The 27432-nt window shown below is 45.5% G+C and overlaps 1 protein-coding gene across 6 annotated transcripts in view; it reads right to left on the minus strand.

The window, feature by feature from the left end:
- Positions 1-27432, minus strand: part of IFT52 (intraflagellar transport 52) — a 38094-nt gene that overhangs the window by 4610 nt on the left and 6052 nt on the right. For 3 of the 6 annotated variants that reach the window (XM_027558500.1, XM_027558497.1, XM_027558501.1), the window contains 5 exons: positions 21166-21292; positions 17738-17827; positions 16563-16631; positions 12394-12548; positions 612-699 (listed from right to left, as the gene is read on the minus strand). In XM_027558500.1, coding sequence (XP_027414301.1) covers positions 612-699; positions 12394-12548; positions 16563-16631; positions 17738-17827; positions 21166-21292 — 529 coding nt within the window. The remainder of the gene's footprint in view (positions 1-611; positions 700-12393; positions 12549-16562; positions 16632-17737; positions 17828-21165; positions 21293-27432) is intronic. The other 3 variants (XM_027558498.1, XM_027558502.1, XM_027558503.1) reach the window with 3 other exon arrangements.

Raw genomic sequence — 27432 nt, forward strand, 5'->3', positions numbered from 1 at the left:
AGGATAAGACCAATTTTTAAAATATTCATTTATTTATTTAGCTGCACTGGGTGTTAGTTGTGGGATTTTATTTGCAGCCTGTGAGATCTAGTTCCCTGACCAGGGATCGGACCCGGGCCCCCTGCCTTGGGAGCGTGGCGTCTTAGCCACTAAACCACCAGGGACAAGTCCAGCATAAGACAGTTCCAAAGGCAGGTGGAGCGCATGTTGAGCTGGGGTGTTTATGACCTAGAGACACATGGTTGGCCCCTGGGCTATGAGAGCTGTGCTGTGAATCTCAGTGCCTGCTGCCTGGAAAGCTCAAAGCTTTCTAGCACAAAGCTCTTCCTCCTCTTCACCCAGGAATTCTCACATATGCCCTCTAACCCAACAGGATGGGAAATGTTTAATAGCCAGAGAGGCTATTAAGCAGAATCACGCCCTTGATTCCTCAGTTGAGGACCACATCAAATGGAAGTCCCTGCAGAATACTAACAGGCTTGGTCTCTGTGCATATTTAGAGCCAGAGACACGTGACTCCACGAGGAGGCCTGTTCCACATGAGGCCAGCTAGCAAGGGAAGGGCAGACGTCGAGGCTCTGCAGCCAGATGCTCCACCCACACCTACTCACTGCTGGCTGAAGGGCTGGCAGCGGCGTCTCAAACTGAGGCTGGATGAGCTGGAGGGGTTCATGTTTCACGTTGAGCTGTTCATAAGCCCTGTGTAGAGAAGAAGATAAAAACGTGGGAATCAGGATGAGACACCAAGGCAAAGCACGTCTAATTGATCACACGATGCTCTTCTCCACAGAATCAGGCAGCGTAGCATCTTGGCAAAAAAAATTAAAATCACACAAAATGTGCTGTTACATGCAATGGAATGAGCCTTTCAGACATCTCTATTGTAGTAAGTGCAACTTTATTGAGCATTGAGAGGGAAAGTTCTGTCAACTTTCCTATCTGTCAACTTTCCTATCAGGCTTCTCCTGAACAGGCTTCTAATTTTTACCCATCGGACACTGTGAATTCTACAACTCATTGTGTTTCCTTATTTGTTTTCATCATTAAGAGACAGGAATCAAACGGGAAGTCTCAACAGAGCCGCAGGATATGCACTTCTGCGCGTTCGTTCACTCCATTTACTGAACACCTACTATGTGCCAGACAGTTTTATCCGCCAGGAGTCCAGCAGCAGGGGAAAAAAAAGAGACCAAGGCACACCCTCATGGGACTGACACTGTAGCAGAAGAGAGACACCCAATAAACAAAAGCCATGATGCTGGGGATTAATAAGCATTAGGAAGAAAAGCAGATCAGGAGAGAGACAGGGCAGGGGTGGGAGTGCCGCTGGTCCCAGCCGCCCCGAGTGAAGGCAGGGCCAGGGCGTGCGGCCACCCTCAGCGCCGTCCCGGGCAGAGGTCAGTAAGGAGAATGGGGAAGGGGGCGAGACATTTTCAGAGAACGGCAGGGCAGCCAGCGAGGCTGCAGTGCAAGGAGAGCAGTAGGAAGGGGTTTATGGAGTCGCATGCTGACCTTTCCCCAGAGATCATTTTTTTTTACTGCACTTCCCCTTTCCCTCCGTTCTCTCGAACATTCAGTTGACCTTTTGCATCATGTACAGGCTGCCAACTGGCTGACCTCCTCTGGAAACGAGGCAAATTAAAATAAACCAACTGAAACTGTATGCTTGTGTGTAGCCTTTCAAAATTCATCTAAACAAGCAAACACCAACAAGTGTGGATGAAGGTCATGCCTGTTTCTCCGCACGGGTGCTTGCAGAAAGCACACCGATCTGTGACTGCAGAAAGGAGAGTGGCTGAGCTTACTGCTGTCACCTCCTCTACTAGTCCCAGGTGTTCGGGGAGCCTCTTTCCTAGCAGTGAGCAGAAGACCCCATGGAGAGAAGAGAAATAAGGATTCTCGAGCAGGCACTGATTTCACTGAATCCTCAAAACAATCCTGGGCAGTGGGTATAATCTCATAGGAAGAGGAAACAGGTACAGAGAAGAAGTAGCTTCCCAAGGTAACAAGATTAAAAAGCCTCGGAGGCAAGATTAGAACTCAGATCCCTGCTAATCAGAAGCCCCATGACTCAGTCTACCCAGAAGGCAAAATGAAAGGCAGTTCTAAGATAAAAGTCCTACTATCCACACACAAAGAACCCTGCTACCAGTCCTCACTTTGGTCATCCTAGCCATGACATTCTGTTTTCTGTCCCCAGACAGAGCTGACGACTGAAGCCCCGTATTACTAATAAAACAAGTTCCACTAAGTCTTCCCTTTCACCACCTGCCCCAATCTTCCTCCTACAATGAGCCAACATGTACCGGTCGGAGGGCAGGGGCGGGGGGCGGCGTGTGGCGGGTGTGATTAGTGGAGAAGCTCATCTTAAAACCAAGCAAAACCTAATTCAGAAAACTGATCAGGACTTCCCTGGTGGTCCAGTGTCTGAGACTCCAAGCTCCTCATGCAGAGGGCCCATGTTGCATCCTGGTGACTGAACTAGATCCCACAGGCCTGCAACTAAAGATCTTGTGTGCCACAACTAAGACCAAAGGAATCCATTTGTATCCATTCTAATGAGGTGGGTGAAACTAGAGCCTATTATATAGAGTGAAGTAAGTCAGAAAGAGAAATATAAATATCCATATACTGACGCACATATAAATATCCATATACTGACGCATATATATGGAATCTAAAGAGATAGCTGATGAATTTATTTTCAGGGAAGCAATGGAGAAACAGACAAGAGAACAGACCTATGGACGTGGTACGAGAGGAGGGAGAAGGGGAAATGTATGGACAGAGTAACACAGACATTTATATTACCATATGTAAAATAGATAGCCAATGGGAGTTTGCTGTATGACTCAGGGAACTCAAACAGGGGCTCTGTGACAGGCTGAAGGCTGGGATGGGGAGGGAGGTAGGAGGGAGGGGACATGGGTGTGCCTACAGCTGATTCTTGTTGATGTATGACAGAAAACCACAAAATTCTGTAAGGCAATCATCCTTCAATTAAAAATTTTTTTAAAGGAATAATCTTAAAAAAACAAAGACCAGAAGGACAAATGAAGTCACCTCAGAGCAATACCAACAGTTGATATAAATATTTAACAATTAATAGAACTGTTACTCAAAAAGAGTAAAAAACTGTTCTTTTTGAATAATGCAACTTTTGAGCTGCATTCAAAAGTTGTTACGTGCAAATGAAAATACGTATGTGCTCCACAGAGAAACCATAAACCAGGAACGCCTGCCCTCTGCTGTGGTGGGAAGACAAACAATGAAAAGAGCCGTCCAGGCCTCTGAAACATCCACCGCCGGGCCCTGCAGACACTAAATGCGCAGACGGTTCCAGTGAACCCCTCACTCAACACTCAAGAGTGGCTATGACGGCCCAGTCCTCCCCGATGAGGAGAAAAGCAGGTCAAAACTGCAGAGGCCGCTTGGACTGGAAGCAGCTAGTGAGGCAGGGTGACAAACTTTTCTTCAAAGAGAAGCCCTGAGTGAGAGAGCAAACACTGGAGCTCAAAACCAAGCAAGTAAAGAGCCAGATGTGCAGCCAGAATGTCTGACTGGCTGTCAGCTGCAGGTGGCGAGGGATGCCAGAGAGGCCTGGGCAGCTCTGGGAACGTTGCTGCTGGGTTTTGTTGTTGCTCTTTGTTTTAGTTTTGGTCACACCGCATGGCATGTGAGATCTTAGTTCCCTGACCAGGGACTGAACCCATGCCCTCTGCAGTCGAAGAGCAGTCTTAACCACTGGATGACTATTTTGCTTTTTGAGAAACAATCTAATCTATGCTAACAAATCCCCAGATAATTTCTTCCTGGGTTCAGCGTTAAGATTGGCTGGATTCAATTTCAGGCCCCACTGAAAACTAGCTGTGTGACCTTAGGCAAACCTCTTAACTTCTCTGTGCCTCAGTGTCCTCACAGTGTACAACAAGGAGAATGAACTACATTCTGATTTTACGTGATAAAGCAACGTACATAGAAAACTTAACATGATACTTGTTAGAAGTCAAGGCTAAATGCAGTTCAAACGGCAACTAAGGATAAGCTTCCTTGCCTGGGCACACCCTGCCTTTCCTCATAGTGACCTCCCTGCAGAAGGCTCTCTTCCAGCACCCCCAACCCTCTCCTGAAGTCCTCTCACCCCGTAAAATGCAGCATCCAGAAGACGGCCAAGCAGACTCAGGTCACCAAGAAATGTTTTTGGAAATCATCAACAGCTGGCTCAAAGGGCCCCTCTTTCTTAAAGCCTTCCTGGCGACCCCAGTCAGAATGGAATTCTCTTCCTCATTATGCCACGGCCTCTAGTTTTATGTTTCACACTTTGATAACCTTGTGGGAGAAGGCAATGGCAACTGTTAGGTAGGTAGACTAGGGAAAAGGAGTCCAAAATGGCGGTGGCTAAAAGACAAGGAAGGTCAAAGGAAGGTCCGAGGACCAGAGTGAAAACTTCAGGCAGAACAAACAGCACTCCTGGCTAAGCCCAATTTGCATAGGGCAAGCCCAGGTGGAGGAAAAAATATATAAAAGGAGGAGCCAAAGCGCTTTCTCTCGGACTCTCTCCCCCGTGTGCATGTGCGAGCTCTCTCTTTCTCTTTCTCTCTCTCTCTTTCTCCCTCCCCACGCACTCCTCCACTCTCTTCAAGTCTTGGATTCTCCTGCTATCTTATAAATAAAAATGGAGCTGTAACACTGATTTGCCTAAGAGCTGTAGCATGGTTTGTCCAAGACCCAAGAGCTGTGACGTGCAGAGGGCTTTAATGTCCGTAGCTCCAAATCTTTGTTGTGAGGAGACAAAGAACCGAGGAACATACGCTCACGTGACATCTATGGTGCCATGACTCGGATATAACCTGGCTGAAACAACCTCTGCGCAGAAGAGGCCAAGCACAGCAGGAGCCCAACTCAGGGAAGCTCCCGCGCTAGAAGCGGAAGGCGAGGAAACCCAGTGCAGGGGAAGGCCCATCGTGCTGGAAACCGGGACAGTGAAAAATGAACTCAGCAGAAAGCTCACGCAGCCCAGTCTCAGATTTCAGAAGACCTCCGGTTAAGGAAAGAGGTCCTTGCTCCTATGGCTGGAGGGACCTTTACAATCTCTCGTTTCTTGTTTCCTCAAACCTCCCACAAACAGGCAGGCGGCAGGGGCACAACTGAGGGACTCTGGAGAGGCTGCTCCTCAGCATGTCCCAAGGGCACTATCTGCTGAGCCCCAGTAGCTGTTACACAAGCCGGTGGGGGTTCTGTCCTTTCTCTTCTCTGTGCCAAAGATCAGACCAATGAAACTGAGCACCGGTCAGATATTTAGCAAATCTTCCAGTGGGCTATGAAGGGGATTCCTTGGCATGTTTTTCCCACTGCTTTTTCCTCCTGTCCTTCAGCTCTCTCCCGGGACTCAAGCCTGGCCAAAACTAACGAAACTCAGGCTCTTGATGTCTCATTGCAAAAATTCATTGTAGATTTGTTAGGATCCAGAGAGAAGCCACCCTTCAGGGTGTGAACCATTGCCGAGGGCCATATTAGGCCTGGCTAGGTTTTGTGAGGGGATGGAATTCATATGCTAATGAGTGAGAGGATCATCCCAGCCATTGGGGAACCACCTACTCCTCCCTCTTCTGACCTTGTGCCTTGGAGCTGTCCTGCCACCTCTGGGTGTGTCTGTTGGCTTATAGATTGGGGTTTACTTGAATTTGACTTGTCATCTTGGACCCAATTGATTTTAATTGGTTTACATTATTCCCTTGTGCTAATGTCATTCTTTCAAAGTTTGTGCTCTGCCCCTTCCCTCCTGTTTCATGCTCTTTTCCTGAGCCCCATCCAGACCCACAAGGTTGCCTCTACAATCTTCTGGAGAGACAACCAGAAAATAGCTGGCCTTGGGAAGGAAATACTCTATAATATCCAACCCCTAATCCTACCCAATACTGGTCACACTGGAGATCTTGGGGACGCCCAAACTCCAGTCCAGGGGGTCCCAGGAGGTCATCACACCTTGACCTGCCTAGGGATCGGTCTTCGAAAGGTTGTCACGCCTCAACCTGTTCGGGGATCCTTTAGTCCCAGGGGTCCCAGGAGGTCGTCATGCCTCGACCTGCCCAGGGACCCAATCCTCGGGAGGCCGTCACGCCTTGACCTGCCCAGGGATTCGATCTCTAGGAGGCTGTCACACCTCAGTCTGCCTGGGGATCTGCACCCTGACCCGGGGACGCCTGGCTCTCAGGTTATAACAGTTCTGGGTAGGATAAGCTTTAGAAAGACTTCACCCCTAAGGAAGTCCACCCATGGAAACATAAAGAAGCCTATTACTTGTCGGACTTTGCCCAGTCTCAGCAATAACTCAGGAGCCCAGTGAGAACCCTACTGCCTTTCTGGAGAGGCTAAAAGAGGCACTCCAAAAGTTTACCAACCTGGACTTAGACTCTTATGAGGGACGGGTGATTTTAAAGGACAAATTCCTGTCCCAATGTGCATTAGATATCAGAATTAAGTTACAGCAGCTACAACAGCAGGACCCTGCTGCCTCTTAGATGAGATGGTCCAGACAGCCACCAATACCTTTTATAACAGAGAACAGGAGGAGGAGGCCAAGGCCCAGGAGAAGGAGAGAAACAAACAGACAAGGCATGCCTAGATGCTGGCCGCCCTCCAGAGAAGCCCTATGGCAAACCCCGAGTCCTTGAAGGACAAGGCACAAGACAGATGCCTGATCTGTAGACAGGCGGGGCATTAGGCCAAAGAGTGTCCAAACCGTGACAAGTCTAGAGCGGCTTGCCACAAATGCCATCAACTGGGACATTGGGCGGCACTCTGCCCTCGGGACCCAAGAGCCTCAAGGTCAAGCGCCAAGCCTACCCTCACGATGTTTCAAGAGGACTGAAGCAGCCTGCTCCCGCCAGCCCACCTGTCACAGATAACCATCACGGGGCTGGAGCCAAGGGTGCAACTGGATGTGGCAGGTAGGTCCGAGAATTTATTGGTTGACACAGGGGCTACCTACTCTGTCTTGATCTCCTACTCCGGAGTCTTCTCCTCCCAAACCTGTACCATTTTGGGTGCTACAGGAAAAGCAACTACTAAAAGATTCACCCGAGCACTTCTTTGTTGCTGGGATGGACAAATATTTTCCCACCAGTTTTTGGTGGTCCCTGAGTGTCCTACCCCCTTATTGGGAAGAGATATACTCACTAAACTGGGGACCACCCTTGTGATGGGAAGTTTTTCAGCCCCTAGAGCTCTACAGCTCCTGGCTACTACTGAAGAACCCATTACACCTTCAATAGAGAGGGACCAAAAACTATGGGAAGACAAAATTAACCCCCAAGTGTGGGATCAGGGGATTCCTGGACGAGCCCACCAAGCTGAACCATCATTGTCCTCCGAGATCCCACTTGGTTTCCTGACTGGAAACAATATCCTCTCAAAAGAGAGGCTCGGGAGGGACTACAGCCTTTAATAAATAAATTCCTTGCTTGTAGGCTACCTACCAGTTCACCATGTAACAGCCCAATCCTCTCAGTAAAGAAAAAAGATGGGACCTGGTGAATGGTTCAAGATCTCCAGATTATAAATGAAGCTGTAGTCCCCCTCCATCCCACAGTACCCAATCCCTATGTAATCTTGGGAGAAATCCCACCCAGTGCCAAGTGGTTTACTGTCTTGGGTCTCAAAGATGCATTTTTTTGCATACCACTGGCTAAAGAATCCCAATACCTTTTTGCTTTTGAGTGGGAGGCCCCAGGAGAAAAACACCAACAGATGACTTGGACAGTATTACCTCAGGGGTTCAGAGATAGCCCCCACCTGTTTGGACAGGCCCTTAGCCAGGATCTCCTAGATCTGGACCTGGGACCTAATGGGAAAATATTACAATATGTAGATGACCTACTAATCTGCTCACAAGATGAGAAAAGCGCCCAACAACATGCAATTCAGGTTCTAAACTTCTTGGCAAAAAGGGGATATAAAGTCTCCCGTACTAAGGCACAGATGGTCGAGACAAAGGTCACTTACCTGGGAATTCAGATTACACACGGGTCCAGGAGGCTGTCCTCTGATCGGGTACAAGGAATCCTCCAGTTGCCCTCCCCCACGACTCGAAAACAATTGCGAGCTTTCCTGGGGCTAACTGGTTATTGTGGAATCTGGATACCCAACTATGGTCTAATTGAAAGCTTATATGAAAGTTTATATGAAAGCTTAAAGGGACGAGATGATTCAATCCCACTGATGTGGGGAACTCCTCAAAAGGAGGCAGAGGCTACACTAAAACAGGCCTTAACTCAGGCACCTGCCTTGAGGTTGCCAGACCCAGAAAAAGCATTCCAACTTTATGTCCATGAAAGAGAGGGAATAGCCTTGGGAGTGTTAACTCAAAGGTTGGGATCTGAGCCCCAGCCTGTAGCTTACTTATCCAAGAGGCTCGATCCAACTTCCCAAGGTTGGCCCCCCTGCCTTCGAAATCTTGCAGCTATTGCAATCATGATAGAAGATGCTTTAAAACTCTCCTTTGGGTCAAACTATTTTTACCAGCCACCAAGTAAAACAACTCCTAAATGGGAGAGGCCATTTATGGATGTCTGATCAAAGAATCCTCAGACATCAAGTAATGCTGATGGAAAATCCAGGCCTCACTATATCCCCTTGTGAGGTTCTTAACCAGGCCACCCTCCTCCCTACCCCTGAGGGCTCTCTCCTCTTTCACTCTTGTCTAGAAACCTTGGACCACTAGACAAAACCCCGAGAGGGATTGTCAGAAGATCCTCTGACCAATCCTGAGGAAATCTGGTACACTGATGGAAGCAGCTTTGTCTTGAATGGAAAAAGAAGAGCCAGGTATGCAGTAATCTCCAATTTTGAGACCATAGAGGCTAAGCCTCTGCCACCAGGTACTTCAGCCCAATTAGCTGAGCTCATAGCCCTGACTCGAGCTTTAGAGCTGGGAAAAGGAAAAAGAATAGCCATTTACACTGACTCCAAGTATGCCTTTCTGGTGCTACATGCACATGCGGCTGTTTGGAAAGAAAGGGGCCACTTGATCACCCAAGGGTCCCCAATCAAATATGGTGATCAGATTCTTCGACTCTTGGAGGCAGTCCACCTGCCCACTGAGGTTTCAGTCTCCCACTGTAAAGGACACCAAAAAGGGAACATGGAAGTGGCACGAGGGAACCAAGCAGCTGATCAGGCAGCTAGGACAGCAGCATTAGAGAACCATAACCTAATAGGGATTTCCACCTTAGTTCCACAGACTAATTTGCCAGAAACTCCTTCATATACTGAAGGTAAGACTCTTAAAGCTAAGAGTGACAGCTTTCAAGAAGATCATATGGGATGGTTCCAAAAGGAAGGACTCCTTTTTCTGCCTGGAAACCTCCAATGGAAGTTGGTTAACTCCTTACATGCCACTACTCATTTAGGAGAAAAGGCCCTCCAAAGATTACTAGAAAGGTCCTTCAGAGGAACAGGCCTCCAAACAACTATAAGACAGGTTGTCTCCTCTTGTCCCACTTGCCTATTAAACAACCCGCAAGGAGCTCGAAGACCCCAGTTGGCCCAGCCCGTCCAACGACATGGGGCCTACCCAGGAGAGGACTTGCAGATGAACTTCACCCAGATGCCAGTTTCTCAAGGGTATAAATACCTATTAGTTATGATAGATACATTCACAGGATGGATTGAAGGCTTTCCCACAGGGACCAAGAAGGCTGAGGCTGCCCAGGTCATTACAAAGTGACAATGGGACATCATTTACTTCTAAGGTCACCCGAGGAGTCTCGAAAGCATTGGGCATTACTTATTATCTCCATTGTGCCTGGAGGCCTCAATCTTCAGGAAAAGTATAAAGCCAATCAATTCTTAAAATCAGCAGTAAAAAAGATAACCCAGGGGACCTCCCTGGGATGGAAGGAGGCTTTACCAATAGCTCTCCTCTGCACCTGCATTGCCCCTAAGGAACAGGTTGGTCTTAGTCCTTATGAGATGCTATATGGGAGACCTTTTGTTTATGTCAATGACCTCTTCCTAGATCCAGAGGTTTAGACCCTCCAGTCTTATACCATAGCCATTGGGCAATTCCAACAGGATATACGCTTGTGGGGTATGAACCAGGACCCAAAAGATTCTAAAGAGTCACCACTATACGCTCCAGGAACTCAAGTCCTAATTAAAGTCTGGAAAGATGGGTCCCCAAAGGCTCAACTCCAACCCACATGGAAGGGCCCCTACCCTGTAATACTTTCTACCCCCACAGCAGTCAAGGTACCAGGACATGACTCCTGGATTCACTACTCACGAGTCAAGCTGTAGAAGAAAACAGAAGAGGACACTCGATACACCTGTGAGCCCCTGGGAGATCTCAAATACCTATTCAGAACTACCAGTGAGTGCCATTCTAATGAAGACCCTCGAAATCTGGTTTCTGGGGATAAGATTTCTCAGGATAACTCTAAGGAGCCAACACAGCTTGACAGAGAATGTACTCCAAGACAGGAGATAGATCTTCTGATCTCTGAACAAGGAGGGACTTGAGCTATCCTGGCGATGTGAGTTTAAAATTGACCAATGTCCCTACTAGTCCTTGTTGTGCTATATTGATGATGCCTATGATTATTCCATGTACTGTCCATTGTCTAACCTGTTTTGTCTCTGCCCAGGTCAACCAGCTACAACATGCAGTGCCAGTTCAACAAAGATATAAGACTACAGCTGACCACGGAAAATATCACACACCCTTGGACACTGCTATAAGGACTCTGAGGATTGAGACTATAGCAAGATGGGGAGGCCCAATACCCCTCGCCACCCCAGTTCAGCAGGAAGTAGCCAGAAAGACCTCAACGCCCCTATTCCCAAAGAATTGGGCCTCCCATCTCTTGAGGGGGGAATGTTAGGTAGGTAGACTAGGGAAAAGGAGTCCAAAATGGTGGTGGCTAAAAGACAAGGAAGGTCAAAGGAAGGTCCGAGGACCAGAGTGAAAACTTCAGGCAGAACAAACAGCACTCCTGGCTAAGCCCAATTTGCATAGGGCAGGCCCAGGTGGAGGAAAAAACATATAAAAGGAGGAGCCAAAGCACTTTCTCTCGGACTCTCTCTTCCATGTGCATGCGCGAGCTCTCTCTCTCTCTCTCTCTCTCTCTTTCTCCCTCCCCACGCACTCCTCCACTCTCTTCTCTTCAAGTCTTGGATTCTCCTGCTATCTTATAAATAAAAATGGAGCTGTAACACTGATTTGCCTAAGAGCTGTAGCACGGTTTGTCCAAGACCCAAGAGCTGTGACGCACCTAGGGCTTTAATGTCCGTCGCTCCAAATCTTTGTTGTGAGGAGACAAAGAACCGAGGAACATACACTTGCATGACAGCAACCCACTCCAGTACTCTTGCCTGGAAAATCCCATGGGCAGAGGAGCCTGGTAGGCTGCCGTGTATGGGGTTGCTAAGAGTCCGATATGACTGAGCAACTTCACTTTCACTTTTCACTTTCATGGATTGGAGAAGGAAATGGCAACCCACTCCAGTGTTCTTGCCTGGAGAATTCCAGGGACGGGGGAGCCTGGTGGGCTGCCGTCTATGGGGTTGCACAGAGTCGCACATGACTGAAGCGACTTAGCAGATAACCCTGCATCACAGCTTCTGTCCGTCTCCTCCATAAAACCCTACACTTGAGGTACAATGTTCAGCACAGTCGGAGCTCTAGAAGTACTTGGTGACCTTGTACCTAAGTACAGGGGACAGGACATTAGACAGGCATCTGTAGCTGTGCCTTCAGCCTTTGGTTTATTATTAGAGATGTATTGATAGATCCTGTGCCAGGCCCAAGATGCTCAAAAACGTTAGTCTCTGCCTCTGTCCTTAGGGATCCAACAGAGAAGGCAAAAAACAACAGCACAGGCAATGATATGGGGTCCAGCACTGGCCTGAAGGTCACTCGGGCCTGGCTTGAAATCCCTGCTCCCAATGTGGGAGAATCCTTCCCCAAGAAACCTCAGACTCCTCGACCAAAAATGAGGCAGGTAACTCAGAGGACCACCGAAAGCATTAAAAGAAGGCACAACGCGGTGTGCTTACAGGATGACTAACCATCTTGATTCACTGAGTGGGTCCCTGGGACGTGGGGCTCTCTGTCCTAAGACCAGGAAAGTCTCGGGCAAAGCAGGCCAAGCTGGTTCCTCTAAATGCCTGATACAGAGCCTGGAACACAGCAGAGGCTGATAACTGCAGGCAGTTTCCTCTGCATCAAGTCCCGCCCCAATCCCCCGGCTGTCCCGGCTGACCTCATCACAGGTCTGAGAACACGTTTTGTACACCACACTTATTGTGACCCTATCTCCTGGCCCCAGGCTCATGTTTGCAGACCGAACACTCAGAATGGAGTGCAGAGCAGTGGAGAGCCACAGTACTGACTTGATGACCTTCGGGAGGGAGGTCGTATCCAGCTGGTAAAGGGACAGGTCGAAGAGGCTGGTGAAGTCCCGTGGGTTCTCATCGCCCTCCTGGAGACACACTCTCAGCCGCTCGGACAGGGCGGCTGTGTCGGGTAGCATCATGTAGTCGGAAATCTGAAAGTGATAAGACGGTTCCTTTCAGCAGAGCAGGGGCTAGGATTTACTGTCTGGTCTCCAACGCCTCAGGTCTGAATCTGCAATATTTCTCTTCTCTTGCTAAAACATCTTGCTGATTACACTTACTGACAGCCAAACCTTAAATATGCCCATTTCTGTGGAAAGAAGGACCAAGGTCACCTGGGTAAACGCCAGCGCTGGAGAAATCCACGATGCAGGCTGGCACGCACACAGCTGGACACGGCTGGAGAAATGCGTGACCCTGCTGGATGGCTCTCCTCCTTTTTGTGATCTTGAGGGCTCAGTCATCAACCCAATTCTCAAGTTCATCCCCTGTTCCCATTCTCCTAGGCAGTTCTGTCTGCTACTTCCACCAACTAAAATGATTTTCCCTTTCTTAATTTTGGTGACCTTATTTTCTAGTTCAGTGAGAAATCAGAAGCAACCATAAAAGAAAATCCACAAGCTCCCATTTCAAAGTCTATCTTCTCTCCAGCCACCAGCGTATGTGCTGTATACTCTGCTTTCTCTCCTGTCCTATATATGAACCACGTGTGACCCCGGCACAGACTACCCCTCCCTGGACACTAGGCCCTAATTCTTCTCGCCTAGCTGCGGACATGCCTGCAGCCCTGCTGAGAACCTTCAGTGATGACACCTTGGTTACAGCAGAAGACCAGGAAAACCTATGTCCCTCAATAGGTATACCACAGTCAGTACACCGCAGTACAAACAATGGACAGTACAGCTTCCAAAACACAATCAAAAGAAAGCTTTTTATGAACAATATGGAAAAATCTCCCAGACATAATATTTAAAAAGCGAGGTGCTAGGCAGTATATACACATAGCATACATATAGGACCGTCTGGTAAAACAAGGGGGAAGGAGAGTATACACACACACGTTTGCTTATCTCTGTATAAACTGTCTCTGGAATAACATATGAGTAACTGCTAAGATTGTTGTCACTGGGGAGGAGAACCAGGTGGCTGGGCAAAGGCAGAAGGGAGAGCCTTCAGTGTGCCTGCTCTTGAATTTCAAATGATGGGAAGACATTACCTAGCCAGGCAATAAATTTAAGTTTAAATGAATGCATGCTGGCAACCGGAAGTTTGTGTGTTCCTAATTTCCCTTTGAACTGCGTTTAACCTGGACTTCTAACAAGGCTAACTTGGTAACAGTTTGAAAAACTGCTCTCTGAACTCACAACAAACGGCTACACATTCTCCACTGCCAGCGCTTGGGGAGAGGTGTCTGAGCTTGATGTCAGTGAGACTCTGAGTCAAACAGGAGCACTTTTTTCTATATCCCAAGCATCATAAACTTCCCCAATCCTTAAACTTTTTAGACCAGAAACAAGGGGAAGCATCAACAAATAAATGTGCTTCCTGGCCTGATCTGGCCGATGCAGAGGCTTCAACCCTCTACCAGGGAAGAGATGAAGGCAAGAGCAGGACACAGACGCGTGCCCAGCACAGGGAGGAATGCGGGCCACGCCGCCCCAGAGGGTGCTCAGTGGCGTCCCACTCTACAGCCCCACGGACCTCAGCCCGCCAGGCTCCTCTGGCCATGGGATTCTCCAGGCAAGAATACTGGAGTGGGGTGCTGTGCCCTCTTCCAGGGATCTTCCCAGGGATTGAACCCATGTTTCCGATGGCCCGCGAGTTCTTTACCACTAGCGCCACCTGGAAGATTTTCAGTATTTCTCACTGTGTCATGTTACTGGATTCAGTGTCTTACTTTTCAAAGCCTTACAAGACAAAGGACATTTTCCACCAGGTCTCCCACCTGGAAGGTATGTGAAACTGCACCGTTTTAGAGCTAAGAAGGCCTTAACAACACTCCCCTCCTCTGGCTTTGTACTGAGGCTTTGCTTTGGAACCAGCCCAGTGTCTCACACGGTAGAGAGAGAAGAACAGAACAGCAGAAAGGCACAGGCTCTGAAATCAGACTGAAGCAGGTACTAACAATGGCTTAAGTACGTGTTAGTCACTCGGTCGTGTCTGACTCTGTGACTCCATGGACTGTAGCCCACCAGGCTCCTCTGTCCATGGGATTCTCCAGGCAAGCATACTGGAGTGGGTAGCCATTCCCTTCTCCAGGGGATCTCCCAACCCAGGAACAATGGCTCGGCCAGGGATTAATCTAAGTGGGAACCTTGAAGACTTTACTCACTTCCGTTTCCTCGGTTAGAAAACAGGACTGACAGAAACTGAGCAAGAGCAAGGCGGCCACACGGAACTGGAGCAGACACAACACCTCTTAGCACTGCTTCCCTCGGCACACAACACTCTAACTAGGGCTGGCGGCTGCCAAACACATCATCCACTCAGAGCTGGGTCCTCTGAAACCTGAAAAGCCAATTCCTGGTTGGCTTTACCCCAATTCTTTGGTTTTGGGGCTTACATTACTTTTAAGGAGAAATTTAAGCACAACAGCCCCACACTTCATGTTTCCATCTGAAGCGATATTTTAGATGTGAGGCTCTCATGTTTCCGAACCTGAGTCAGCCCGAGGTTTCCCAGCCAAATCAGTCCTCAGCCAAGGGCACAGGCCATCGGTGATGGTCTCTGGCTACCTTGTGCTGCCTGCCAAGTCGCTTCAGTCGTGTCCGACCCTGTGCGACCCCATAGACGGCAGCCCACCAGGCTCCCCCATCCCTGGGATTCTCCAGGCAAGAACACTGGAGTGGGTCGCCACTTCCTTCTCTGATGCACGAAAGAGAAAAGTGAAAGTGAAGTCGCTCAGTCGTGTCCGACTCCCAGTGACCCCATGGACTACAGCCCACCAGGCTCCCCCATCCATGGGATTTTCCAGGCAAGAGTACTGGAGTGGGGTGCCATTGCCTTCTCCAGTTACCTTGTGCTACCCATAGCCAAAAAATCATTTTCCTGACAGGTCAGCAGTTAGGAAACACAGAGGTAAATGAAGAAGGAGTAGACTTTTGAGTCAGCAGCCCTGGGTTTGGTTCCTGGCTCTGTAACTGTTGGCTGGCTCTTTGGGCATATTACAGTCTTGCAGAATTTCAGTTTCATTGATAAAAAGAGAATAAGACCATCTACTTGCCAGGGCTGTAGTGCGGTTTAAACAATGATTTATGTGGACGTATATGATATATAGGGCCTGGTATTAATATATAACCAATACAAGAGGTTTTTAAAACAGTCTTGATAGATGTATAGCCCTTTTATACACTTCAGTTTAACAAGTAAATTTATGTTGATTCACTTATTATTATGATTCTCATAATTACCCTGTGAGAAAGGTACTGGTAGCCCCAAAACTAATGAGAAAATGAAGATGAAAAAAGGTCAGAAATAACCCACTTAAGGTTTCAAGGCTCATGGTGGAGTGGGACCGAGAATGCAGTTACTGGTTCCCAGTCCAGAGCTGGCCTTTTATTTATTTATTTTTTTAATATTTATTTGGCTCCACTGGGTCTTAGTTCCACACGAGGAAACTTCATTTGCGGCGTGTGGGATCTAGTTCCCTGACTGTGGACTGAACCCAGGCCCCCTGCGATAGGAGCACAGAGTCTTAGCCACCAGACTACTAGGGAAGTGGTCTTTCCACTCTCCCATGTCTGATGAAGTATTATCATAATGCCTTTAGGATTGTTCTTCCTAAAGGCAACCAAATTGGAGCTTAAAACTTAAATTCTGATGATCTTTGTTTCTTTATGAAAAAGTACTTTTATATCCTTCATAGTTTTGAAGACGTATTTCTCTACAGATACTGATTCTGAAAGTTTCAGCCAGAGAGCATATATTAAGTTCCAGTTACTACATATACAGACAGAGGCTCCCACCCCACTGAATTCTATGACTAATAATTTACTGATTTTTTTTTTAACAGCATAGGCTTCGTCTTGCCAAAAAGCATCATTTCTTGCTATCTGTCTTACAGATAAGGTAAGAGATAGATAGGTTTTTGGAACTCTTAGAAGTGGTGCTGAGAAGCTGGACCCATTTTTCATTTCAAAGTTGTTAAGTAATTTACCGCCTCCTACCTCTGGGTCCTCGGCGTCAATCTGGTTTAGGTGGATGTCTTCTGTTGTGAGCCACCGGAAAACAACATCCTAAATTAAAAAAAAAAAACACAGACTTACACACTGTGTATTTGAGAAAGCTGTAGGCAGGACTAGAGAATTTAATCAATCAAGAAAAATGATGGCAGGAAAGAGACTATACAGCAGTGATTTGAAAAAGGGCAGTCGCCCCTGTCTTGGTGAAATCATATAAAAACTTGAAAGTCTTTCTCACTCTAGTGCCATTTTTATTGTTAGAAATTTACCATTTATCTTTGGGCACTCAAGCCTTTAACCACAAGCCCAAATCTATTAAAATGTGTTCACAATTCTGAAACAATCCCTGTATAATGTGCTGATGACAGTCTGGACTTAAAAAGTAGAATACAGCAAGATGTCCCAGAATGTGACTAAAGACAATGGAACTTCATGTGGATTCTATAAAAACAAGATCTTCAATCAATCTCTCAACACAACAACAATCCTTAAGGCTGAAGGAACATCTTCTCCCTCTGGTCAGAGAGCCACCAGCATCACGCCAAAGTCCAGCTCTGGCCAGCACCCTGCCATCCTTCCCAGGGCATGTTCCCCTCACACTTGCCATGCCTTTCCTTCATTTCCCACCTCAGTCAGCAGCCAGTCCCATCACAGTCTCCTCGTGCTGGCCAGTGCCTCCCCCACTCACCCCTTCCCTGCCTTCATTCACGTCCTTGCCCCTCCTTGCCCATATGTTTCCCTCTCCCTTCCCTCTTCCACACCCAAAGACCTGACTATGCCCAAAGCTGCTGGACTCTCTACAAGGGCTCGCCGTGGCTTTTCAAAGAGAGTTTGAGTTCCAAGGCTCCACGCACGAGGCCCTGGATGGGCTTGCTCCTCCCTGCTTCCCCAGGGAGGCTCCCAGCCCGGGCAGCAAGTTTGGAGACACGCGCCGCATCCCTCTGCACTGACCTCCCTCATCTCTCAGTCTCCCTCAATGTCCTGTGCACTTGTGCAGAGCAGAGACTGTGCCTGACTCACCTTCGTGTCCTTAGTGCCTGGAACAGAATGGGCTCTGAAGAGCTGGTTTTAAATGAATAGATGAACTCAGCAGTACATTTTTTAAATGACATGAAAATCGTGTACAATATTCATTAATATGACAAAAGAAAAGAGCTTACCATGATTTTGCTGTTCTCTTCTTTATCCAAATATTGGTCACTGAACATGTGACATGAGCCAAGCACTGCCAGCTTCCCACCTTGGTTCTGCTGATGACAAAGCAGGGTCAGTGATTCAGATCCCAAATGGACCACGCGCATCCTAGTCACCAAACACTTATCCTCACAATCACATGAGCAAATGTCTTCTACACCAACATGTGTCAGTTTACATGGGTATTTTAATGGTCTAGAAATGTCAATTATGACAACAACTAAATTCCAACCTGCCTCTCAATTTAGACGCTTCTGTACCCTTCTATCTGACTTAAACAGAAAGTAATGTAAATTTGTTCGACAGTATTTTCCCAGTTAGTGAAATTATAAATGAAAATCATAATCTTAAAGGGAAATAAAAAAAACAAATTGAAAAACAATCTGTAAAGATTTAGACATTTTAGGAGTACCATAAAAAGTGTTTAAGAGACAGAAAACTAACCCACAAGCATGAAAAATTCACAAAAGAAATGACTAGCTAATAATAAAAAACTTTAAGATTAGTAATTTAAACAAAAAACAAAGTACTTTTCCTTATAAGATTAATAAGTAAGAAAAAGTGACTGTAAACTATTGGTCAGGTTTCAGTGACAGTCTCTGACACGGTGCTGAAACTGCCAACAAAAGCAGCAACGCAGTATAAAATACAGCAGACACTCTGCACACCTCTACAGTAATAGTTACAGAAGATCAGAAATAAATCCAAACATTCACCCAGAAATACGGTTAAGAACAATGGAACCTCCCAGTTGTTAAGTTATATATTAGAAAGCATTTTCACTAACTTGGAAAAATGCATCTGCCACAACATTAGGTTAAAAAAAAAAAGTATACCATCAATTGTAGAGAGTTTAAAGCCTGTGAGGCAAACAAAAATGCAGCACCAGCAGAAGCAGGAGAAAATGACCACGATGTCCACCTGGCCCGCCTCAGAACAGTGCGAGAGCAGCATGTTTTCCCTCCATCTCTGTGTGTATTTTGTGGCTGCGCTCAGTCTTCCGTGTGGCGCATGAGCTCTGGATCAGGCGGGCTTCATTGCCCCACAGCATGTGGGATCTTAGTTCCCTCACCAGGGATCACACCCACATCCCTTGCACTGGAAGGCAGATTCTTAACCACTGAACCACCAGGGAAATCCTTCCATAGCTGTATTTTAAATTACCGAGTATATATTATTTTGTCATAAGAAAAAAAGAGTACAGAATTAAAAATACAAAATGAAATCAGACTTTCTAGCAAAGTCACATACAAGGAAGACACAGTTGTAATGGTACTGAAAAAGAATGACACCTAAGCCACAGATGTTGGGAGACAAATATACAAATTCTGCAAATAAAACAAAATTTGCAAAACAAACTCTGAAAGGTCCCACATGAAAAGCAAATGCTTCATAAGAAAAATAAAATGATTTCTACACCATAACCACTGCAAACAGATCGGTTACTGAGAATAGGAAATTAACTGGGTGGAATTCTAGAAAAAGAATGGGGAAATGACTGGATGAACTGGGTTGTGATTTGAATCCCCACAGGCTAAGTCAATACATAAACCTCTATTCACAGATTTATCTTTTCCTTAATATACAGTTGACCTTTGAATGAACATGGGTTTCAACTGCATGGTTTCACTTACAAGTGAACTTTTTCAACAGTGAATACTATTGTACAACACAGTCCACGGTCGATTGAATTCACAGAAGCAGACTGCACAGATGGAGGCCTGGCTCTATTACACACGATTTTCCACCATGCAGACGACCGGCACCTCTAACCCCCACACTGTTCATGGGTCGACTGTATTTTCTTTTCCCTACTTCATTTATTTCAAATAGACTGTAGATTGTTCTTTAATCCTTTTATTCTGTCCTGACAGATTATACCATTGTCTTCAGTGGCCTTTTCCAGCATCTGTCTATAACTTGTTCCAATTAAATAGGCATATGTTTACTCAAGGACCATTTGCTCCCTCAGTGTTAATGAGTCTGTCCCAGTAAACTGAAGACCTAGAAAGTCTTGTGATGAGCCCAGAGAAGGCAACGGCCCTGGGCAAGCAGGCAGAACCCTCCAGTGCTGGCCTGACCTTGCTCATGGGTCCAGGTGGAGCTCCTCCCTGAGATCACTGCCTCATCTCACCAACAAGAGTGACAGGCAGCAACCTCTCTGAAAGACTGTTTACAAGGCAGGACTGAAAGCCTATTAGGAGGAGAAAATGGGCTTTAAATAGCTAGGCAATGAACAGATGATAATCTCATGAGTTCCAGAGGAAACGCCACACTTAGCACAGAACAGTATACCCACCAGATGCTCCATAAAGTCCACTGATTAAGCCAGGTAACATCTCTGTGCCTAGTTAAAAACAATCAAAGCTCTGGTATTACATACAATACCAGGGGCCCCTTAAGATGGTGTCTCATGACTTTTGTGTCTCTGAATAGACATTTCATGTAAACTAGTCATTTCTGCATCTTGAATCATTTAATAACACTTTAATTCTAAAACAATATTTCTCTCTGCTTAGGAGACTAAACTGCCATAATAGCTATACCAATTTTGTCTAAACATCATCTTTCAAGCACAGTATAGACATTTATTTACTTCCTAATAAAATGATGTCAGAAATTTTAAATATGAGAAGGAAAAGTAATACCTAGGTCCCATAAAGAAAAATAGGATCCTGCTAAACTACAGACATGTGGGTCTCTGGACAAAAACTGGGAGGTCACTGGTGAATTCCACGTCTTGGTAGACAGATGAAGGTGGGTTCAACAGACATGAATTAAAAGGCAGTGGATACATGGGGTGATGAGGACGACGATGATGCCCTCTCAAGCCACCTGAACCTGTATCTTGCATGTACTCCAGGATGATAACATTCCAGGATGAGTCTCCTGGAATGTTTTCCTGGGATGCACTAAAATACAAGCAGCACAATTCTGTGGTGCAGTTTGCTTAATCAACCTTCCTCTAAATGGATTCTCTTACAGTGAGGGTGAGAGCTGGTCAGAGGCAGCTGTACTACACGCAGCCTCATGCTGCACTGGAAAAGCTTTGGATTTATAATAAGAGCTACGTTTAGGTCTTGACTCCAAAAATGACCACTGTTTCCCCATAAGTAAAATGTAATTCAGTGCAATTCTACTTCACAGGACTATTGTGAAGACCAATGAGAAAATATAGGCATTTCCCGGTGGACCAGAGTTAGGACTCTACTGCAAGGGACCCGGGTTCAATCTCTGGTTGGGGAACTCAGATCCTGCATAGTGGTGCAGCGCTCCCCCGACCCACCCCCCCAAAAAAGAGACAGACAGTATATGAAACCCCTATAGAAACAGTAGTGTTCACAATTTCAGTAATAAAAATTACATACCCACCCATATCTAAGAAAGGCTGTACCTTCGAGTGATAGAAAGCCAGGATGGGCCTGTTAAGCGGGAAACAGACAGAGCCTGTGGACAGGACAGCCACTGCGGGCTTCGTGACACTCAACGTGGCACCAAAAGGATAGACAAAGGTGAGAGCCCTGAAAGAAAGAAACGTTCAAGGTGTTCAATAGCAAAGTTTTTGAAGATAATCTCAGTGTTTCTTGAGAAAGTTATGATCAAAATCTTCTATAAGCTTTGGTTTATTACCTCAAAATCAGTATAGCTCTAAGTTTAATGAAGCATTTTAGGAAATGTGAATATAAATGAAAAATGTACAATCGTATGCGTAAATGATTATAACAGAAAGAAATAAAGTAGTCCCTATGGAAGAAGTGGAAGAAGAGGAGGCTTCATCTAAGAACTGAACCAGAACTACACATGAGCCTGCTCTGGGGAACCACGTTGCAGACATAGTTTTCTCCCCCTCATAAACCTGACTGGTGTTATCGCCAGGTACGAATGTCTGCCACTGGAGGGGTGTGGAGCGGCTGAGGGCTTATACGAATACAGGCGTATATTTATCCCACGTTGGACACTTCTACACAGACCAGTCTTGGAGTACCCCCTCTACTCTACACTGTTCTAGCAAAGACTGTGAGTACCTAGAGTGAATCAGTAGTTGGGCAATGTACTCCTGGAAAAGGTGTGGGACTGAGGGGCTAAGGGTGGCGTGCACACCTGGGTGAGGCCAGGCCCTGCAGGAGGAGCTAGGGTTTCAGTGAAAGAAAAATGGAGCGAGTTCCCTGGTGATCCAGTGGTAAAAATTCTGCGTTTCCAATTCAGGGGGTGAGGGTTCCACCCCTGGTCGGGGAACTAGGATCTTGCATGCTATGTGGCCAAAAAGAAAAACGAGCTCTCCAAAGTATTTGTTTGAAAGAAGTGTTCTCAGAATGGAGAGAAACAGGAATCTTAAAAGCAGAGCATATAATTAGAAACTGGGGCAGGAGGTGGGAGGAACGGGCAGAGGGAATACCCAGGAAGAGCTGCCTATGAAGATTTTAATTTTTCTTTCTTTTAGACCACTCTTTTTAGCTTAAGTTTTCAATTATTTCCTTCCTGTGTCAGTTCTCCCTGTCCCTTCAGTAAAGCCTCACCTACAGCTATGACTTCTATGTCTCATCGTGGTTGAGAAGAGGTACCTGCCCCACATTGCCCATTCTCTTCCTTCTACCCCGAACCTAACAGTATCCCAGTAAGGGGGCTACAGCCCAGGATTTCCAGAGCAGGAGCAGAAGGAAGTGAACAGTTGCCAAGGAGGAAGAAAAGGGAGAAACAGTTGTGTGTATGTCAGGGCCCACCCTTTCCCACACTTTCCCAAGTGCACTCAAGGGAGATAATTCTTAAGAAAGCAAAGAGAATGGTCGCTTATAAGATGAAAACTGTCAAGCTATTTATATGCCTCTATTTCTTTTATTATTACTAAGAAATCAATCAGACTGACATTTTGATGAGACTTTAAGTGTTAGGTCCATGAATCAAGGCAAATTGGAAGTGGTCAAACAAGAGATGGCAAGAGTGAATGTCGACATTCTAGGAATTAGCGAATTGAAATGGACTGGAATGGGTGAATTTAACTCAGATGACCATTATATCTACTACTGTGGGCAGGAATCCCTCAGAAGAAATGGAGTGGCCATCATGGTCAACAAAAGAGTCCGAAATGCAGTACTTGGATGCAATCTCAAAAACGACAGAATGATCTCTGTTCATTTCCAAGGCAAACCATTCAATATTACAGTAATCCAAGTCTATGCCCCAACCAGTAACGCTGAAGAAGCTGAAGTTGAACGGTTCTATGAAGACCTACAAGACCTTTTAGAACACTCAAAAAAGATGTCCTTTTCATTATAGGGGACTGGAATGCAAAAGTAGGAAGTCAAGAAACACCTGGAGTAACAGGCAAATTTGGCCTTGGAATACGGAATGAAGCAGGGCAAAGACTAATAGAGTTTTGCCAAGAAAATGCACTGGTCATAAAAAAACACCCTCTTCCAACAACACAAGAGAAGACTCTATACACGGACATCACCAGATGGTCAACACCAAAATCAGATTGATTATATTCTTTGCAGCCAAAGATGGAGAAGCTCTATACACTCAGCAAAAACAAGACCAGGAGCTGACTGTGGCTCAGATCATGAACTCCTTATTGCCAAATTCAGACTTAAACTGAAGAAAGTAGGGAAAACCACTAGACCATTCAGGTATGACTTAAGTCAAATCCCTTATGACTACACAGTGGAAGTGAGAAATAGATTTAAGGGCCTAGATCTGATAGATAGAGTGCCTGATGAACTATGGAATGAGGTTCGTGACATTGTACAGAAGACACGGATCAAGACCATTCCCATGGAAAAGAAATGCAAAAAAGAAAAATGGCTGTCTGGGGAAGCCTTACAAATAGCTGTGAAAAGAAGAGAAGTGAAAAGCAAAGGAGAAAAGGAAAGATATAAACATCTGAATGCAGAGTTCCAAAGAATAGCAAAAAGAGATAAGAAAGCCTTCTTCAGCGATTAATGCAAAGAAATAGAGGAAAACAACAGAATGGGAAAGACTAGGGATCTCTTCAAGAAAATCAGAGATACCAAAGGAACATTTCATGCAAAGATGGGCTCGATAAAGGACAGAAATGGTATGGACCTAACAGAAGAAGATATTAAGAAGAGATGGCAAGAATACACAGAAGAACTGTACAAAAAAGACCTTCATGACCCAGATAATCACGATGGTGTGATCACTGACCTAGAGCCAGACATCCTGGAATGTGAAGTCAAGTGGGCCTTAGAAAGCATCACTACGAACAAAGCTAGTGGAGGTGATGGAATTCCAGTCGAGCTATTCCAAATCCTGAAAGATGATGCTGTGAAAGTGCTGCACTCAATATGCCAGCAAATTTGGAAAACTCAGCAGTGGCCACAGGACTGGAAAAGATCAGTTTTCATTCCAATCCCAAAGAAAGGCAATGCCAAAGAATGCTCAAACTACCGCACAATTGCACTCATCTCACACGCTAGTAAAGTAATGCTCAAAATTCTCCAAGCCAGGCTTCAGCAATATGTGAACCGTGAACTTCCAGATGTTCAAGCTGGTTTTAGGAAAGGCAGAGGAACCAGAGATCAAATTGCCAACATCCATTGGATCATGGAAAAAGCAAGAGAGTTCCAGAAAAACATCTATTTCTGCTTTACTGACTATGCCAAAGCCTTTGACTGCATGGAGCACAATAAACTGTGGAAAATTCTGAAAGAGATGGGAATACCAGATCACCTGATCTGCCTCTTGAGAAATCTGTATGCAGGTCAGGAAGCAACAGTTAGAACTGGACATGGAACAACAGACTGGTTCCAAATAGGAAAAGGAGTTCGTCAAGGCTGTATATTGTCACCCTGTTTATTTAACTTATATGCAGAGTACATCATGAGAAACGCTGGACTGGAAGAAGCACAAGCTGGAATCAAGATTGCCGGGAGAAATATCAATAACCTCAGATATGCAGATGACACCACCCTTATGGCAGAAAGTGAAGAGGAACTAAAAAGCCTCTTGATGAAAGTGAAAAAGCTGGCTTAAAGCTCAACATTCAGAAAACAAAGATCATGGCATCTGGTCCCATCACTTCATGGGAAATAGATGGGGAAACAGTGGAAACAGTGTCAGACTTTATTTTTCTGGGCTCCAAAATCACTACAGATGGTGACTGCAGCCATGAAATTAAAAGACACTTACTCCTTGGAAGAAAGTTATGACCAACCTAGATAGCATATTCAAAAGCAGAGACATGACTTTGCCAACAAAGGTTCGTCTAGTCAAGGCTATGGTTTTTCCAGTGGTCATGTATGGATGTGAGAGTTGGACTGTGAAGAAGGCTGAGCGCCGAAGAATTGATGCTTTTGAACTGTGGTGCTGGAGAAGACTCTTGAGAGTCCCTTGGACTGCAAGGAGATCCAACCAGTCCATTCTGAAGGAGATCAGCCCTGGGATTTCTTTGGAAAGAATGATGCTAAAGCTGAAACTCCAGTACTTTGGCCACCTCATGTGAAGAGCTGACTCATTGGAAAAGACTCTGATGCTGGGAGGGATTGGGGGCAAGAGGAGAAGATGAGATGGCTGGATGGCATCACTGACTCGATGGACGTGAGTCTCAGTGAACTCCAGGAGTTGGTGATGGACAGGGAGGCCTGGCGTGCTGGGATTCATGGGGTCGCAAAGAGTCAGACACGACTGAGTGACTGAGCTGATCTGATCTCATCTAAGTGTTAAGGCTAAACACCCACCCCCAAAACTAATACAGGACTTCTCCTAAGATGTGTGAATGAGTAAGATTAGCTGGGAAAGTGTATTCCTGGAAGAGGAAGCAGATATGTAAAGGTCCTAAGGTGAGAGAGAGCTTAGCATACTTAAGGAATTCAAACAAAGTCAGGGTGGCTACAGCAGAGTAAGAGAAGGAAAAAGACAAGTGATAAAATACACGGGGCTAAAGGACAGCCTGAGACTCCAACAGCTAAGAGATTTCAAAGCACGAAGCAGGGCTGCTTATCCACACCTCAGAGCCTCTCAAGACACGGTTCTGCTTCCGAGATAACCCAGGAAAGGAACAATCTGCCATCTGCCCTTCACGAGACTGAGGAAGTGAGACTCTGACAGCAGGTAAGTTACACGCCTCATACCTTACAAGCACTCCTGCAAGTATGCCTCGCTGGAGTTTCCCAACAGCTAAGATTCATATCGTCCCCAGTACACAGATATAGCAACTACAGCTAAGAGTCACTCTGTGCTGGGCCACCCTGCAAGGAAGGCATGAAATTGGAAACTTCTAAATCCTTCTAAATCCAAGTCCACAGTTCTTTTACTTCTTTACCAAGAATCAGATTGTGATTCTTAAATGTCCAAAAATGTTAACTTATATGTTGCTACTTATTTTTACCCTTTATGACTTTACTGTGGTTTCATACTAAGAAAGGTTTTTTTTTACTCTAAGATTATAAAACATTCACTTATCGTTTCTTTCAGTACTGTTGTGGTCTGATTTTTAATATTTATAAATTTAACCCATCTGAAATACATTTTGAGATGTGGCATGAAAATAGAAATGTTTTTCCAAGTGAAAAACATTTTAGCCAAAATTATACCATTCATTCCCCAATAATCTGAAATGTCACTTTTACTATAAAATAACCCTTATCTTCCATATATTTTGGGTCTAATTTTTTGTTTTTCACTAGTTTGGAATTAGTATCACAGTATTTTAACTACTAGAGGTTTGTAATATGCATTAATGATATAAAAACATTCAACTTTTATGGGGCAGAATATCCCAAAGTAAAATGATAAACTGGGAAAAATACTTGCAACCAATGGAGGTCTTGTAAATGGATAAGATATACCATCAACAGGAAAACAGATCAAATGCGTGAATAGGAAATTCACAGGATAAACACAATCAGTCAATAAACTTTGAAGACCATCCTATTCATAATCCAAGAACTACACCTGAAAATAAAGTGGTATCATTTCTCAGTAGAATATTCTATGCTGGCAAGAGAGGAAAGGGATGTTCGTAGGGACCGCAAACGCTACACGTGCCTGGAGGGTGATTTGGCAATGCACCACATTTGGCAATGCATCAACTGGAACATCTGTGACCCCGAAATTTAAACGCCAAGAATCTGGCCTACTAAGATACTAGCATAAGTGCTCAAAAACTGTGCCTACAAAGATGTTCACTTTGTGCTTTGTTATTTATGACAATTAATATAAAATGGTGGAGGACAGGGAAGCCTGGCATGCTGCAGTCCCTGGGGTTGCAAAGAGTTGGACACGACTTGGGGGCTGAACAACAACAACATCAAACTGTGTATAATAAAAATAAGGAAAAGAAGTTAAGAGTCTGCCTTGGAGCAGACTGCCTAGCACCGAAACTCAGTTCCGACACTAGTCAAGTGAGCCTGGGCAACTACACTCTCTGTTAACTCGTCAATAACCTTAGAGGCTGCTGTGAAGATTAACTGAAGTAATAATACATGCCATGCCTACGACACAGTAAGTGCTCATTAAATGTTAGGTGGTATTATTAATGCAAAATGTTATAAAATTACCTAAATGTCCAGTAAGAGGAGACTGGCTAGATTAGGATACATCCAACTGAATCCAGTCATTATTAAAAGGATAAAGTACCTATCCCTATTTTTATATATGAAAAAAAAGATTTTTAAATCTAATTGTTGTTTAGAAGGATTAT

Source organism: Bos indicus x Bos taurus, chromosome 13 (assembly GCF_003369695.1).
Source record: "Bos indicus x Bos taurus breed Angus x Brahman F1 hybrid chromosome 13, Bos_hybrid_MaternalHap_v2.0, whole genome shotgun sequence".
Classification (NCBI taxonomy): Eukaryota; Metazoa; Chordata; class Mammalia; order Artiodactyla; family Bovidae; genus Bos; species Bos indicus x Bos taurus.